The following is an 11,595-nucleotide window of genomic DNA, read 5'->3' as shown; positions in this document are numbered from 1 at the left end:
ACGGATCCCAGTAGTAAGTGGTTCGTTTGATGTTGTATGATAAGATTCTTGTCTGTGTGTGTCTGTCTTGTTCTTCAGTTCTGAGTCAAGTTGGTCTGAGCCGGAATATCTGATTAAAGCATGCAACCCTCCACTGATGATGTTGTTTTCTGTATTGATGCTATAGTGGAACTTCCAATTTAAAACCCAGGGTGGATGTAGAAGGGGTATCACGAAAGTCGAGAATGATGAGCAAGTCTCTGAATGATTTATGCAGAAGGAAACGTGAGTTTCCAAGTAAGAGTGTGTTGGAAAGGAACAGAGAACGTGAAGGGAGAGAGGGGGAAAGGAGAGCGAGGAGGGAGAGCGAAGAGGGAGAGCGAAGGGACAGAGGCAGGGTGGAGAAGAAGAAAAAGGAACGTGAAGAGGCGAGTTTGGTGCAAAAGTGGAACCCAGCTGATGTACAAGTATGGAACAGACGGACAGGGCTGCAAGTTTCCAGAGCATACCTACAGCCTTAGTTAACAGGGATTTGCTTACTGTCGTACAGCACCTACATCCATGGAACTACCCGGTCTGCCGGCAACCTTGATCTGTCCAACCAGACTCAGATCTTGTGCAAATTTTTCAAGCAGAGGGCTGGGCAGAACAGCAGTTATCAAATTTCTCACCCCTCCATAACCTTTCCTTTAAATTGTCACAATTAGCAAGTTCAACCGCACAGCGCCATCTATTGTTCATTCTGGTTAGTCATGTAGAGATAGCTCGGAGTATAGTTGCCCCTGGTATAACTACTGGAAGATCAGCAGCCAAAACCCGACTTCCGTGCCGCCTGCAGGTCTGAGGTCATGCTGACCTGTAGGACAGTTTATGCTGCTGATACTTACATGAATTGTATAAGCATTTCTGGGTCAATAAATTTTGCCGTGAAGGTGGCAATGCACCCCCCTTCGAGTCCCTGTCCTTCTATTGTGTTTGAAAGAACTTACTCTGTGACATCCATGATGTCTTGTTGCCCTGCTTTGCGAGTAATATTTCGTACTTCAGTAAGTATTATAGATTTTACTTACTTCATGGCACGCATGGCACTTGACATCGAATTAAGTATACCGGTAGTAGCCGGCTAGGGCGGTAATCCACCAGCCCCACATCTCAAAATCTTGTTCAACCAATAATCTTTGCTCGATACTATCCCCGGACAACCACACATCCTATTTTGGACGGTGCAACCCTGGAAGTGGACGATCGAGGCATTGATATGTTGCACCCAACACCCTACCTACTTACCTAGCTCAAGCTCAACAAAAGTTCTTGACCGATGCTTCATCCGTTCTATATCTACTTTCACCGCTCACAGTTTCGAGTTGGGAGGATTCCACATGGCCTGCATGGCATCGCTTATGGTATCTTTCAAGCTACCGAGGAAGCCTGGAAAATACATCCTTTTTTGTGTCTAAAAGCTATTTCAAGGTACTGAGCTTTACACGCTGTCGAGTTTAGAGCCATACATTTACATAGGATCTAATCAATACCGCGAACGTCCTGGTAATGTGGCTTTGGTAAGCTCCAGAAAAGCCCAGGCCTGGTGGCGATGCCAGCTTAGTGATTGACACTGATTCATTCTACTCAGGGTACAAAGTTAAGGTGGACTGTATACTTACGAGAGGGCAGAAGCGCCAAGGCTCCATTTTTGCGCCGTTGCTACTTGACTTCCTGTCGAAGCATCTGTGAATGGTAATTAGATAGCAAAAGCGCAGCCAATCAGCCAAGAAGACTTTGCGTAGCGATCCCCAAGGTAGTGTGCTATCCTATGTCACAGTGAGAGACTATCCGGTTGGCGCGAACCTTGTAGGATGTTATGGTAACATGCTTGGCGCCCAATGTGAAACGCCCGATCACCTGGTGCAGGCGGGCGACACCGAGCCAGCTAGCGACCTTCGTTACCCGACACAGGTAAATATGATCTTCGCTCTCTTGCAATCTACAATACTTATCAGGATCAGCAGACTCCATGAAGCACTCAACAGGTAGACTGTAACACATACCTCCAACCACTTCCCTACCCAAGGTTTCATAATTGCCCAGGCCAGAAGACTACCCGTTGCAATGATGAATATGAACACAATGGCTTGATCTTTTCTAGAGTCTCGTTCTGCGCGGTTTCAAATATATCAGCGCGGTCTTGGAGGGATGCAGAAGCCAGGTGATCCGTACGAAAACAGGTGGTAAAGACATCCTCCTCCTTTGCTCCTTTGCAGGTGGGCAAGTCATAATCCAAACAGAACTTCCGATTGCAGTCATTACAACTCAGAGATCGGTAATTCTTTGCTCGCCCAGTCAATAAAGTTGAGGCATCGTCGCGACTTCGAAGGTGAAAGACACCGCCTTGTGTAGACACGGAATTGGGTTTGTCGGGGTCAAGAGGGATTATAGTGCTATTGGAAAAACAGGTACACTTGCAGAATGATGCAGGAGCTGTGACCAACGGTTATCTCATTAGCATATTTGTGCTGGACAGGAGGGAACAAGTCGTGCCTAGGCTTACAGGAAGCCACTGTGATTGATGCGCAGGCAATAAAAACGAGGCAAAAACACAAAAGGTCGCGCATTCTGCCAGCTCGCTGCATTATGCGGCTATTCAGGATAACTGGAGCGACGATGCCCTTCTATCTTTGGTAATAGTATCAGACTCCATGGCTGTTTGTCGATAGTTGGCTGACCTCAACTTCGCCGATTGTCACTGCGGTTCCTTGGCAGCACGTGACGGCAAGCCCTGTGATTCTCATTTGTGGTTTACCTACGGAGTACTAAGGAGCAATTCTGGCCACGAAGTGACAAAGATGGTTACGGTACAAATACAATTCCTTCCCGTAACAACCACCACGAGAAGTATTGGGTCAGACCTCAATTAATACCTAGTTGAAGTGCGAAAATTCTAAGATTTGCCTTTCATGCCCTTGCTCCGATTCTCACGCTGTCGCTGCTCTTTGGCAGCTTCGCGACGTCTCCTCTTCCAAGCACGGTTATTGTCTCCTCGGTTTTCCCAGAACCATTTAACGAAATCAGAGTCCTCTTTGGACCCGAAGGCAGCCTTTGAGATGGGAGTGGTCGCGTACTCATCTTCATCTATGTTCAAAGATTGATGTTGGCCCTGCTTATTCCAATCGATAGTTCGAACAACTACCCCCGTATCAGGTGTTGGAGCCGCGCTTCTTAACTCCCGATCCCGTAAATCCCTCTTTGTGAAAGGCGTGAGTGGTGCGGTGGATTGACCTTCCGTCTCTTCTTCCATGTCAATGTCGTTTTGTCCTCCAAAAAAGCTGAACTGAGGTCTCTCCTCCGATTTAGAGTCTTCGTTGCATGCGTCAGGCGCGGGCCTTTTGAATAAAGCCTCTAACGGATGGACTTCTGGGCCGAGCGCTGCCTGATACTTCTCAAATGACGGAAGACGTTGATGATCTGGCGAGTGTGACGCTGCCACAGTCGCTTTCGTTCCCCCTTGCTTTCCTGACAATGACTCTTGCTCTTCATCGAAGTTTGATTCTTCTGGTTGACCAGAAGACCGGGATGAGCTAGAGTCATCGCTCTCTGATTCTTCAGGATTCCCGTCAGACGAGGAATCTTCTTCGGACGAGCTTGCACCGCTGGAGGAAGTCCAATCTTCTGACTCGTTAGTCGAACTTGCTTCATCCGTGTTGCTTACGTCTTCGGCCGTGGGCTTGCGAGCAATTGAGGATATGTTCTTTTCAAAAAATCGTGGCTTCTCCTTGGCCCCTGGAACGCACCCTGGTCTATACTGGTCTGTCCTTATCCGATCACTGACAGGCTCTTTCACATTTCCAGTTCTATCCATCCAACCCTTGCCATCAACGAATGTCATACTGTCCACTGAATCATCACGTCCAGACCGCAAAAAGCTGGGGTGCTTGACCGTTTTAGAGAATTCATGGACAATTGTCTCATGCGCAGCTTGTTTTTTCTTGGACTGCTTCTCTTGCTTCTCGTCAGCGGAAGGCACCCGATTAAGGGGAAGTTTGGTACGAAATAGGCACTCTTCCTTCTCGGTATACTTGGATCTCGCCTGTGTTTTGGCCGACTTCTCATTCTTCCCATCTTTCGTCTTCTTATGCCTCTTCTCTTCCTTTCGCCTGTCCTGCTTGGCGTCTGCCGACTCCGTCCAGCCTCGCTTGACCTTACGATCAGCTGGAATTTCAAATCCTTCCAGTATTTCTTCCGCTGCCCTTCGCTTCTTAGCCTTCTTATCCGAAGAAGGATTTGCAGCGGGTTTGTCGACCGTTTCATCATCAGTCCGTTGCCGTTTTAAGGGACGAGCCGTGTCCACCTTGAATTTGCGACCTTTTAAGATTGAGCCATTAAGTTTCTTCTTGATCTTTTCCGCCTCCATCGTCGGCAGCGTCACGTAACCGTAATTGTTCTCGGGAAAAGTTGGAACACAATGGAAGGAGATCTCCGTGGCTAGAAGCCGAATAGTCGGTGGCAGGACGGAAGGGAGAAGTTCTGGGTTAAAAGGAGTGATGTGAAGTCGTTTGGTCTCGGGCGCTGAGTCCGTCATTTGCGGCGTCAAGCCCGTCTGGATGAGATCGCGAGTTAAGAGATGTGGCGGAGAGAGATCAGAAGCGCATCTGGATGGCTTGCTTTTCTAGGAGGACAAAAAGTCGAAATGGCCGGATCACGACTTATCAGTAACCAATCAATATAGATATATAGGCGTCGATAAATGTGCCAGGAAGTCGTGAGTATCTGCAAAAGAATAGCTGCCCAGATAAGTTCACTACAGCCACATCAAGAAAAAAAAAATATAAAGGAAGCCGAAACTGATAGCGGGCCAGCAGTCTGGACAATGGATTTTCCGGTCCGCACAGGCAGGACATGTGGCGCAGTCCGTAATTCAACGTATAATCTACTCGTGCCTCGCGCTGACTTACTTCGATGTGTACGGGAGTATGATCGGGTCAAAGCACAATTCAGTTCAATCCAAGCCTCTGGTGCCTGTCTCTAGACCTGATATCGACCATCGTTGGAATCTTCCATCTCGTTCACTCTGTACTTATGCACCGCAGACGATAACAGTAAGCCGAAGCAGTCACTGCAATGCTCACCGCCACAGTTTTCCATACTGTAACGTGTTAGTAGTATCTAAGTGTAATCTGAACTCAACCGGCCGAACAATGACCACCAGTATTGAACCCAATTTGGTGAAGTCATCGATTACGAACACATAGTAACTAGAGAGAGAATCCCCACCCCCCAAATAGAAAGACCTCGTAACATACCGTATCCGTTCTCCGGCGTAATCTAATCCGCTCCTCGGCCTCGCTGTCTGTCACCTAACTCAATCAACTAGTTGACACTGCATTCATTAACTACCTAGTATCCATCACTCCGTCGTCTCTTTTCTCTCCTCCTCCATTTCCTGTTCCTTCTTTCTTGCATAAGTTAGTCCCCTACCTTGACAACGACTAAATCATCCATGTTTCTTTGAGGCCTAGGTGGCTTTCTCATGTTGTTTTGAGTCTCCATTTTCGTCTCCATTTTCCCTCCAACCCACCCCCCCCTCGCCTCCTCCCCTTTATTCAGCCCCAGGCTATCTATGGTCCCGCGGTTAGTTAGTTCGAGCCCGCGCTTCTGATCTCATCGCCGCTTCCAGCTTCATCCTCGTCCGCGCACATGGCCACGTCGGGTTCCTCCGCATGTCGTCTTCATTCTTTTCAAACCAACTGACAATATTCTAACCTATGCTTTAACCTGTCTTCTCTTTGTGTCGACTAGCGTCGCGCGGCTAAAAAACCATTCCCATTATTGCGCATCATCTGAACTGTTTTCAAACCTCCTCTTCCGTCGGTAGTGCCGGCCGGGGGAATTCGCCATCTCTCCGCTTGCCAATCCGGGAATCTCCAACCGGGCTCTCACCTCCTGCCCGTTGGTATCCAATTACTCTGCTGTTAGATTTCGAATTCCTGTTAGAGATGGGTAATTCGCAGACGAAAGAAAGCAGACCCTCTCTTGCTGCGCCAGGCCGCAGGAGCCATCATCATGGTCCGTATGGTGATCGCCACCACGCGGAGGGCTCTCGGTCGACTCGAGGCAGCAGACCAGATTTATCTATCCTCGGTATCAATACACATTCAGAACGAGATGTGGCATCACTTGAGCATCGGCGAGAAACTAGACAGGAAAGAGAAGCTCGTCGGCTCGAGAAGGAACGACAAGCTCGCATCAAAGAACGAGAGCGTAGTATGAAAGAAGAGCATGTTGATGGCGGTTACCTGGTAACGCAAGGTGTATACACTGGAACAGAAGATTTCAACAAGGTTGTCGTGCGCCAATTGATGGTAAGCTTACATTTATCTTGACTCGGCTAATATTTTCGGATCTGACTCAAGCGTGTGTAGGTGGAACGACGACTTGCACCATTTTGGAGAGGCCTCAACGACTTCTCAGATTCATGGACAGAACATCAGCTAATGGCAGCAGCGCGTGGCATGCCAATACCCCCTCCCGATGAGATCCCCCCGGAGCTGGAATACAAAAATCCGCCCAAATCTGGGGAAGATGCCCGGGAGGCGGTAGACACAAACCTGGTCCAACACTTGATGGTTCCTATCACTTCCAGGTCTCACTCATACGGCTCGGATGCCTCTCAGTCTTCTACACCAGTCCACTCACTCCCTTCACCGGCATCTCCTATTGCATCCGGCATTTCCAGCTCACCTGTGTTTCGAACTCGCGCAAAGACACTTGCTTCCCTCTCCACCTCCAAGCATGGCATCCAATCTGACACAACGTCTCGAGAAATCCAACTCTCCCATGACCCATTCGTCAATGGACAACCAATCGAGGCATATTTGTACAAAGCCGCTACCGAATGTCCGATTTGCTTCTTGTATTATCCACCTTATCTCAACCGGACAAGGTGTTGCGACCAACCGATTTGTTCTGAGTGCTTCGTGCAGATCAAACGACCTGATCCCCACCCCCCGGAGCATGGCGAGGCCGATTCAAATGCGCAGCCGGCGACTGATGGTGAGCGCGCGGAGAACGAGGATGGTCAACTGGTATCGGAGCCGGCGGCATGTCCGTTTTGCGTCCAGCCCGAATTTGGAGTTACCTATGCACCCCCACCATTTCGCCGGGGGCTGGCTTACGCAAGCGACATTGGTGCACGATCAAATATTATCTCTCCGTTATCCTCTAGCTCATCTCTGTCTTCTAGCACGAGCCCTGTGACTGGCCGTCGTCGCGCGACGTCATTATCTGCCAATGACCCAACGGTAATTACAACTGACAGGGTACGACCTGATTGGGCACAGAAGCTAGCAAACGCCCGGGCACATGCTGCCCGACGATCCGCCGCAGCAACCGCGCTCCATACTGCAGCATATCTCATGCACAACAACGGTTCTGGTAGCGATTCCCGAAATTTTGGTCTTGGTAGAAGGAGCGTCATGCGACGGAATGGGGGGTCGGAGAGTCAGAATACTTCTTCGCGGACTGGCTCACCTGCGCTGCAAGCCCTTGCCTTCTTGACAGACCGCCGTTCCGCCGGCCAAGAAACTGATACCGTGGAAGATGCCTCAAATAGCTTGGCTCCGCCACGCAGCCGATCAAGAAGGAATCGTATCGACGACTTAGAAGAGATGATGATGATGGAGGCCATTCGGCTGAGTTTAGCCAGTGAAGAGGAGCGGCGCAAGAAGGAGGAAAAGGAGGCAAGGAAGGAAGCGAAAAGAAAAGAGAAAGAAGCCAAAAAGGCGGAGAAGGTTGCTCGCAGGACAGGTCTATCAAGTGACAATGCCAGCAATCCCGCCCTGGATGTGCTTGGTGATTCCAGCTTAGGCAGAGTCATCAGCAGCTCTTCCTCGGTCACTGGCGAAGATGCTCCTTCTATCAGCAAGGGCAAGGAAGTAGATCGTGCGCCACCTGGACAAGTTGCGGTCGCTACCGATGCTGTTTCTAGCCTCGAAGGCGCATTGACCTCACCTTCTGTGTCCAAAACGCTGGCTGACCATGCTCTACCTGTGCCAACCCCGTCGCTCGCCCGACCATCACACTTACGTCATGTCTCTAGTGCATCCTCCTCGTTCTCATCTCTCGTAGAATCGATGAACGAGGGCCACACTGGTCTCCATACGTCCGCCGATGGTGCGAGCTCTTCCGCGGAGCCTCTGTTCAATTTCCGCAGCCTGGCTGCAGTGATTGGAGATGAAGACAAAGGCGCTGAAGGACTGGAGCACGTGGAGGATACATACTCAAAACCCGATGCGCCGAGCGCAGCATCGACCGCACACTCTGCTGTAGCCAACGATGAAGTAGTGAAAACCGGTCAAACGATGGCCGAACCGGCTCCTGCCCTTCTAGAGATGTCTAGGGACGAAGGGTTTATCCCAAAAGAGTTGGAATCTCGCTCAGTTGAGATTACAGGAAATACCAGAGATGCAGAAACTGCCTCCTAGTCCAACATATCTTGCAGGATGGAATTTGTTTGATGCTAAATCTGTTGCCCACTGCTTCTGCTTCGAACCTGCGCTCATCTCCGGTTGGGGATAGTATACGGTGATGCCTACACTCGCGCGAGAGGCTTGTTTGGAGTGGGCGAACGAATGCTGGCGATACGCTCTTATTGTTTTTGCTGTTACTGCTGCACCTGACGGAGTACTGCTTGTTTAGTATGCGCATGGTTGGCTTGAATCTTCTCTTTTGTAATTGGCCCCCTGTCCTCTTTCTATATAGGTGCCTGTAGTAAGGTACCTGGTACCTTTGCATAGAATCGGCACCCGTCTTCTATTGTGGGTTTCCCCTCAACCTTCCCTTCCCCAATCGCATAGATTGACTCCCGCTTGCCGATAATTTGCTTTTACCGATGCTTATGCGGGCTCTTTGAAGGAGGGAAAAGGCGCCTCCAGCTTGAAGGTGGACGGATGTAATACCAGTTTGAAATACTCAAGTTCACTTAATTTTACTGTACTTGATGCGAATGTCATCCGAGTTCCATGGCTGGTGATCTGAGCTGAAGGGTGTGTACTTCGAAGTAAAAATGGAAGTGGAGGGCGATCCTGTAATAGTCTCGGGATCTTGAACTCGTTTCAGCCCATGCAATGAAGGCTCCACCGGAAAATTAATTGGGACGTACGGAGTACATATTGTTCAATCATTCGACACCACCACGGTCACAGACAGAAGTTGTATGTAGTAATACTCCGTAGTTATCCATGATTCTCCGTACTTACTTTGTAGTACTCCGTAATGTATTCGGGTGACAAGTGACCTACCAATTGACAGGCAGGTACATCAGTCTATCCATAAGTCGGGGCATTCCCACGTGTTTCGATTGAGTCCCTTGACTCGTATCGGGAACTTTGTCTCGGCAGGGAAGAAGTGTACTCTGTAAGATCATGGAGGTACAGTACAGTGTAACTACCTAACTATAGTTAACTGGTTGTATTTACTTAGTATTTACTTTTTTAGTGAGTGTCGCCTTGCTGCAATTTACCTTGAACCCTCGACTCAACGACAGGTTGGGCGCGCGCACGCCTGCCGCCAGATCAGGGTCCACCATCCATTCCTGAGCTTCATTTGTTCTAGTGCCATCGAATCAGGGCACGGATCCTGGTCTTGTTCTTCTTCCCGAGTCTCAGACTACGAGTAGTAGTATAAAACAGGGGTAGGGCATCTAGACTAACAGTGGCTGATCGACACTGCAATTTAATCTCAGACTGTCATCCTGTGACTCTGTGTACACTTACAAGTATAGTTATACTGTACTTATCAATTTATAGTATGACTCTTCAAGACAAGCAGAGGGTGCGCGAATTCTTATTGATGGCTGGAATGACCCAGTTCACCCAAAGGGGTCGAAATGACGCTATCATCCACTAGTCCTTGCGACGAACTGACACGATAACAGCTATGCACGCATGAAGAGCCTGTCATCATCTCTCTGCCAGTCTGTCTGCCTTGGATTCTGTCTGTCAGGACTGAGGACTCGGTGGATCCGTGGTTCAGCTCTGTTGTTTTTCCCTGTTACGAACTCACTTACCTTCCGATCTTGCGCGTTCCTGGCTTAAAATCCGGATTCAATCCACTTTTGCTTTGGTCTCCATCGCATTGGTCAATTGCTATTTACTACCAGTAGTCTGTTCGAGATATGACAATCATTCGAATAACTAAACAAGAAGAGGGAAAAAAGAAAGGGAAAAAAGAGGTCCCACTCTCCTTCTGCCCCCCTCCTTTTCTTTCCTCCTCCCCTCTATCTCTCTCTCTCTCTCTCTCTTTCTTTCTCTCTCTATTTTTCTATATTCTCTTTGATTTATTTCCCCGATCTATCTACTTATCTTAATCTCTTGTTTTTGTTTGTCCGACAAAGACCCCGATCATACATCATACCCCGTATTTATCTCCCAAGGCATTTAAAACCTTCTTCGGTCCGCATTCTTTTTTTTTTCTGTCGTCGTCCTCGATCTATTGCATTGCTACTACAATCAGTTTGCGCCAACGAGGCACTATGGCTATTCTTGACAAAGAAAACCGATCCCGCGGCCTGCGAGTGCCGTCATTTGCCAAAAAAGGCTTCAGGCAGAAGACCTCTGATTCTTTACCTACCAAGGAATCCGACCCCATTCAGCCGACTCCCCCACGATCCGATTCCATCCCGGCACCTCCGCTATTCCGATCGCAAGAGCAAGAGGTCGACGAATTCTCTGCTCCTCCTTCTGTGCAAACCTCTGCTGCCCCAGCATCTCTAATCAATGGCCACAGCCAGCGCCCGCCTTATAGCCCACCGGATGGTCCTCTCCCGGAACCTCCAGTGTTTCGGGCTTACCGGCCGCCTATCGCGCCGCAACCCACCCCGCCGTCTAGCGAAGAAGACTTAGAATCGGACCCCAAACACACCAGCGTAGGAGGCAATTGCCTTCCTGAAGCCGACCGTGAATCCGAGGCTCCTGTCGATTCTGCGTCCAGTGAAGAGGATAGGGGTCCGTGGACGCCTGCAGACTACGAGCCGGTAGCTGCGCCATTGAATAAGCTACACTATGCTTGCTACCAAGACCACCGGTCAATGCCTCCGGCCAACAATGCCTGGTATGCGCTGCCATGTATGACATGCCAGAAATTTGATCACGAAGTACGGCATAGGTGTGTCTTCTGCTGTTTGCGCATTTGTGGAGGCTGCTACCAGGCCTTGCAGAAATGCCCTAACCGCTCATTGGCGCAACTGATGAGATCCCTTCCCGCATCTCAATCATGATCCCAACGACGTTTGCATGGCAGCTCTTTGCTCCGCTTACGATTAAGGAAAGAGTATGGTCGATCGAACACGTCGTTCTTATCCTCGGCCCTCTCCTGAATATCTGTTGTCTTCTCTCTATATACCTCGACCGTGTCTCATTTCTCTTCCATTTATGCATTCGCATGAAACAAGATTCCCCTCCAGTTGCTATTTTCTGTTGCGCGTGATATGGATAAGGTTGGTCCTAATCATGATGATTTGGGCTTTTTACGAGTGCATCGCTTGTTAAACTATAAGTCAGGCATGACGGGCCAATTCTAAATCGACGGATACGATCCAATGAATAATTATAATGCTTAACCACCAAG

General features: G+C 49.2%; 4 protein-coding genes across 4 annotated transcripts; 2 read left to right on the top strand and 2 right to left on the bottom strand.

Annotated features, from left to right (window-relative positions):
- Positions 1 to 1,511: 1,511 nt before the first annotated feature.
- BP01DRAFT_338283 (uncharacterized protein) lies at positions 1,512 to 2,673 on the bottom strand. Its single transcript, XM_025573324.1, has 4 exons — positions 2,525 to 2,673; positions 2,194 to 2,454; positions 2,025 to 2,131; positions 1,512 to 1,960 (listed from the first exon to the last, which is right to left on the bottom strand). The coding sequence occupies exons 1-4, from the start codon at positions 2,604 to 2,606 to the stop codon at positions 1,907 to 1,909; spliced, it is 504 nt and encodes a 167-aa protein (XP_025432659.1). The 5' UTR covers positions 2,607 to 2,673; the 3' UTR covers positions 1,512 to 1,906.
- Positions 2,674 to 2,873: 200 nt separating this feature from the next.
- Positions 2,874 to 4,773, bottom strand: BP01DRAFT_355671 (uncharacterized protein). The gene has a single exon (XM_025574753.1). The coding sequence runs from the start codon at positions 4,550 to 4,552 to the stop codon at positions 2,915 to 2,917; it is 1,638 nt and encodes a 545-aa protein (XP_025432658.1). The 5' UTR covers positions 4,553 to 4,773; the 3' UTR covers positions 2,874 to 2,914.
- Positions 4,774 to 5,715: 942 nt separating this feature from the next.
- Positions 5,716 to 8,659, top strand: sip5 (Sip5p). The gene is made up of 2 exons (XM_025570976.1): positions 5,716 to 6,332; positions 6,393 to 8,659. Exons 1-2 carry the CDS (start codon positions 5,967 to 5,969, stop codon positions 8,451 to 8,453), a joined length of 2,427 nt encoding a protein of 808 aa, XP_025432657.1. The 5' UTR covers positions 5,716 to 5,966; the 3' UTR covers positions 8,454 to 8,659.
- A 1,616-nt stretch (positions 8,660 to 10,275) lies between these two features.
- On the top strand, positions 10,276 to 11,595 carry BP01DRAFT_355669 (uncharacterized protein). Its single transcript, XM_025574752.1, has one exon. The coding sequence runs from the start codon at positions 10,502 to 10,504 to the stop codon at positions 11,243 to 11,245; it is 744 nt and encodes a 247-aa protein (XP_025432656.1). The 5' UTR covers positions 10,276 to 10,501; the 3' UTR covers positions 11,246 to 11,595.

The sequence above is a fragment of the Aspergillus saccharolyticus genome (genome assembly GCF_003184585.1).
Source record: "Aspergillus saccharolyticus JOP 1030-1 unplaced genomic scaffold BP01scaffold_10, whole genome shotgun sequence".
Lineage (NCBI taxonomy): Eukaryota > Fungi > Ascomycota > Eurotiomycetes > Eurotiales > Aspergillaceae > Aspergillus > Aspergillus saccharolyticus.
The sequence above is the reverse complement of the archived record's forward strand: the minus strand, read 5'-3'. Positions and strand labels throughout refer to the sequence as shown.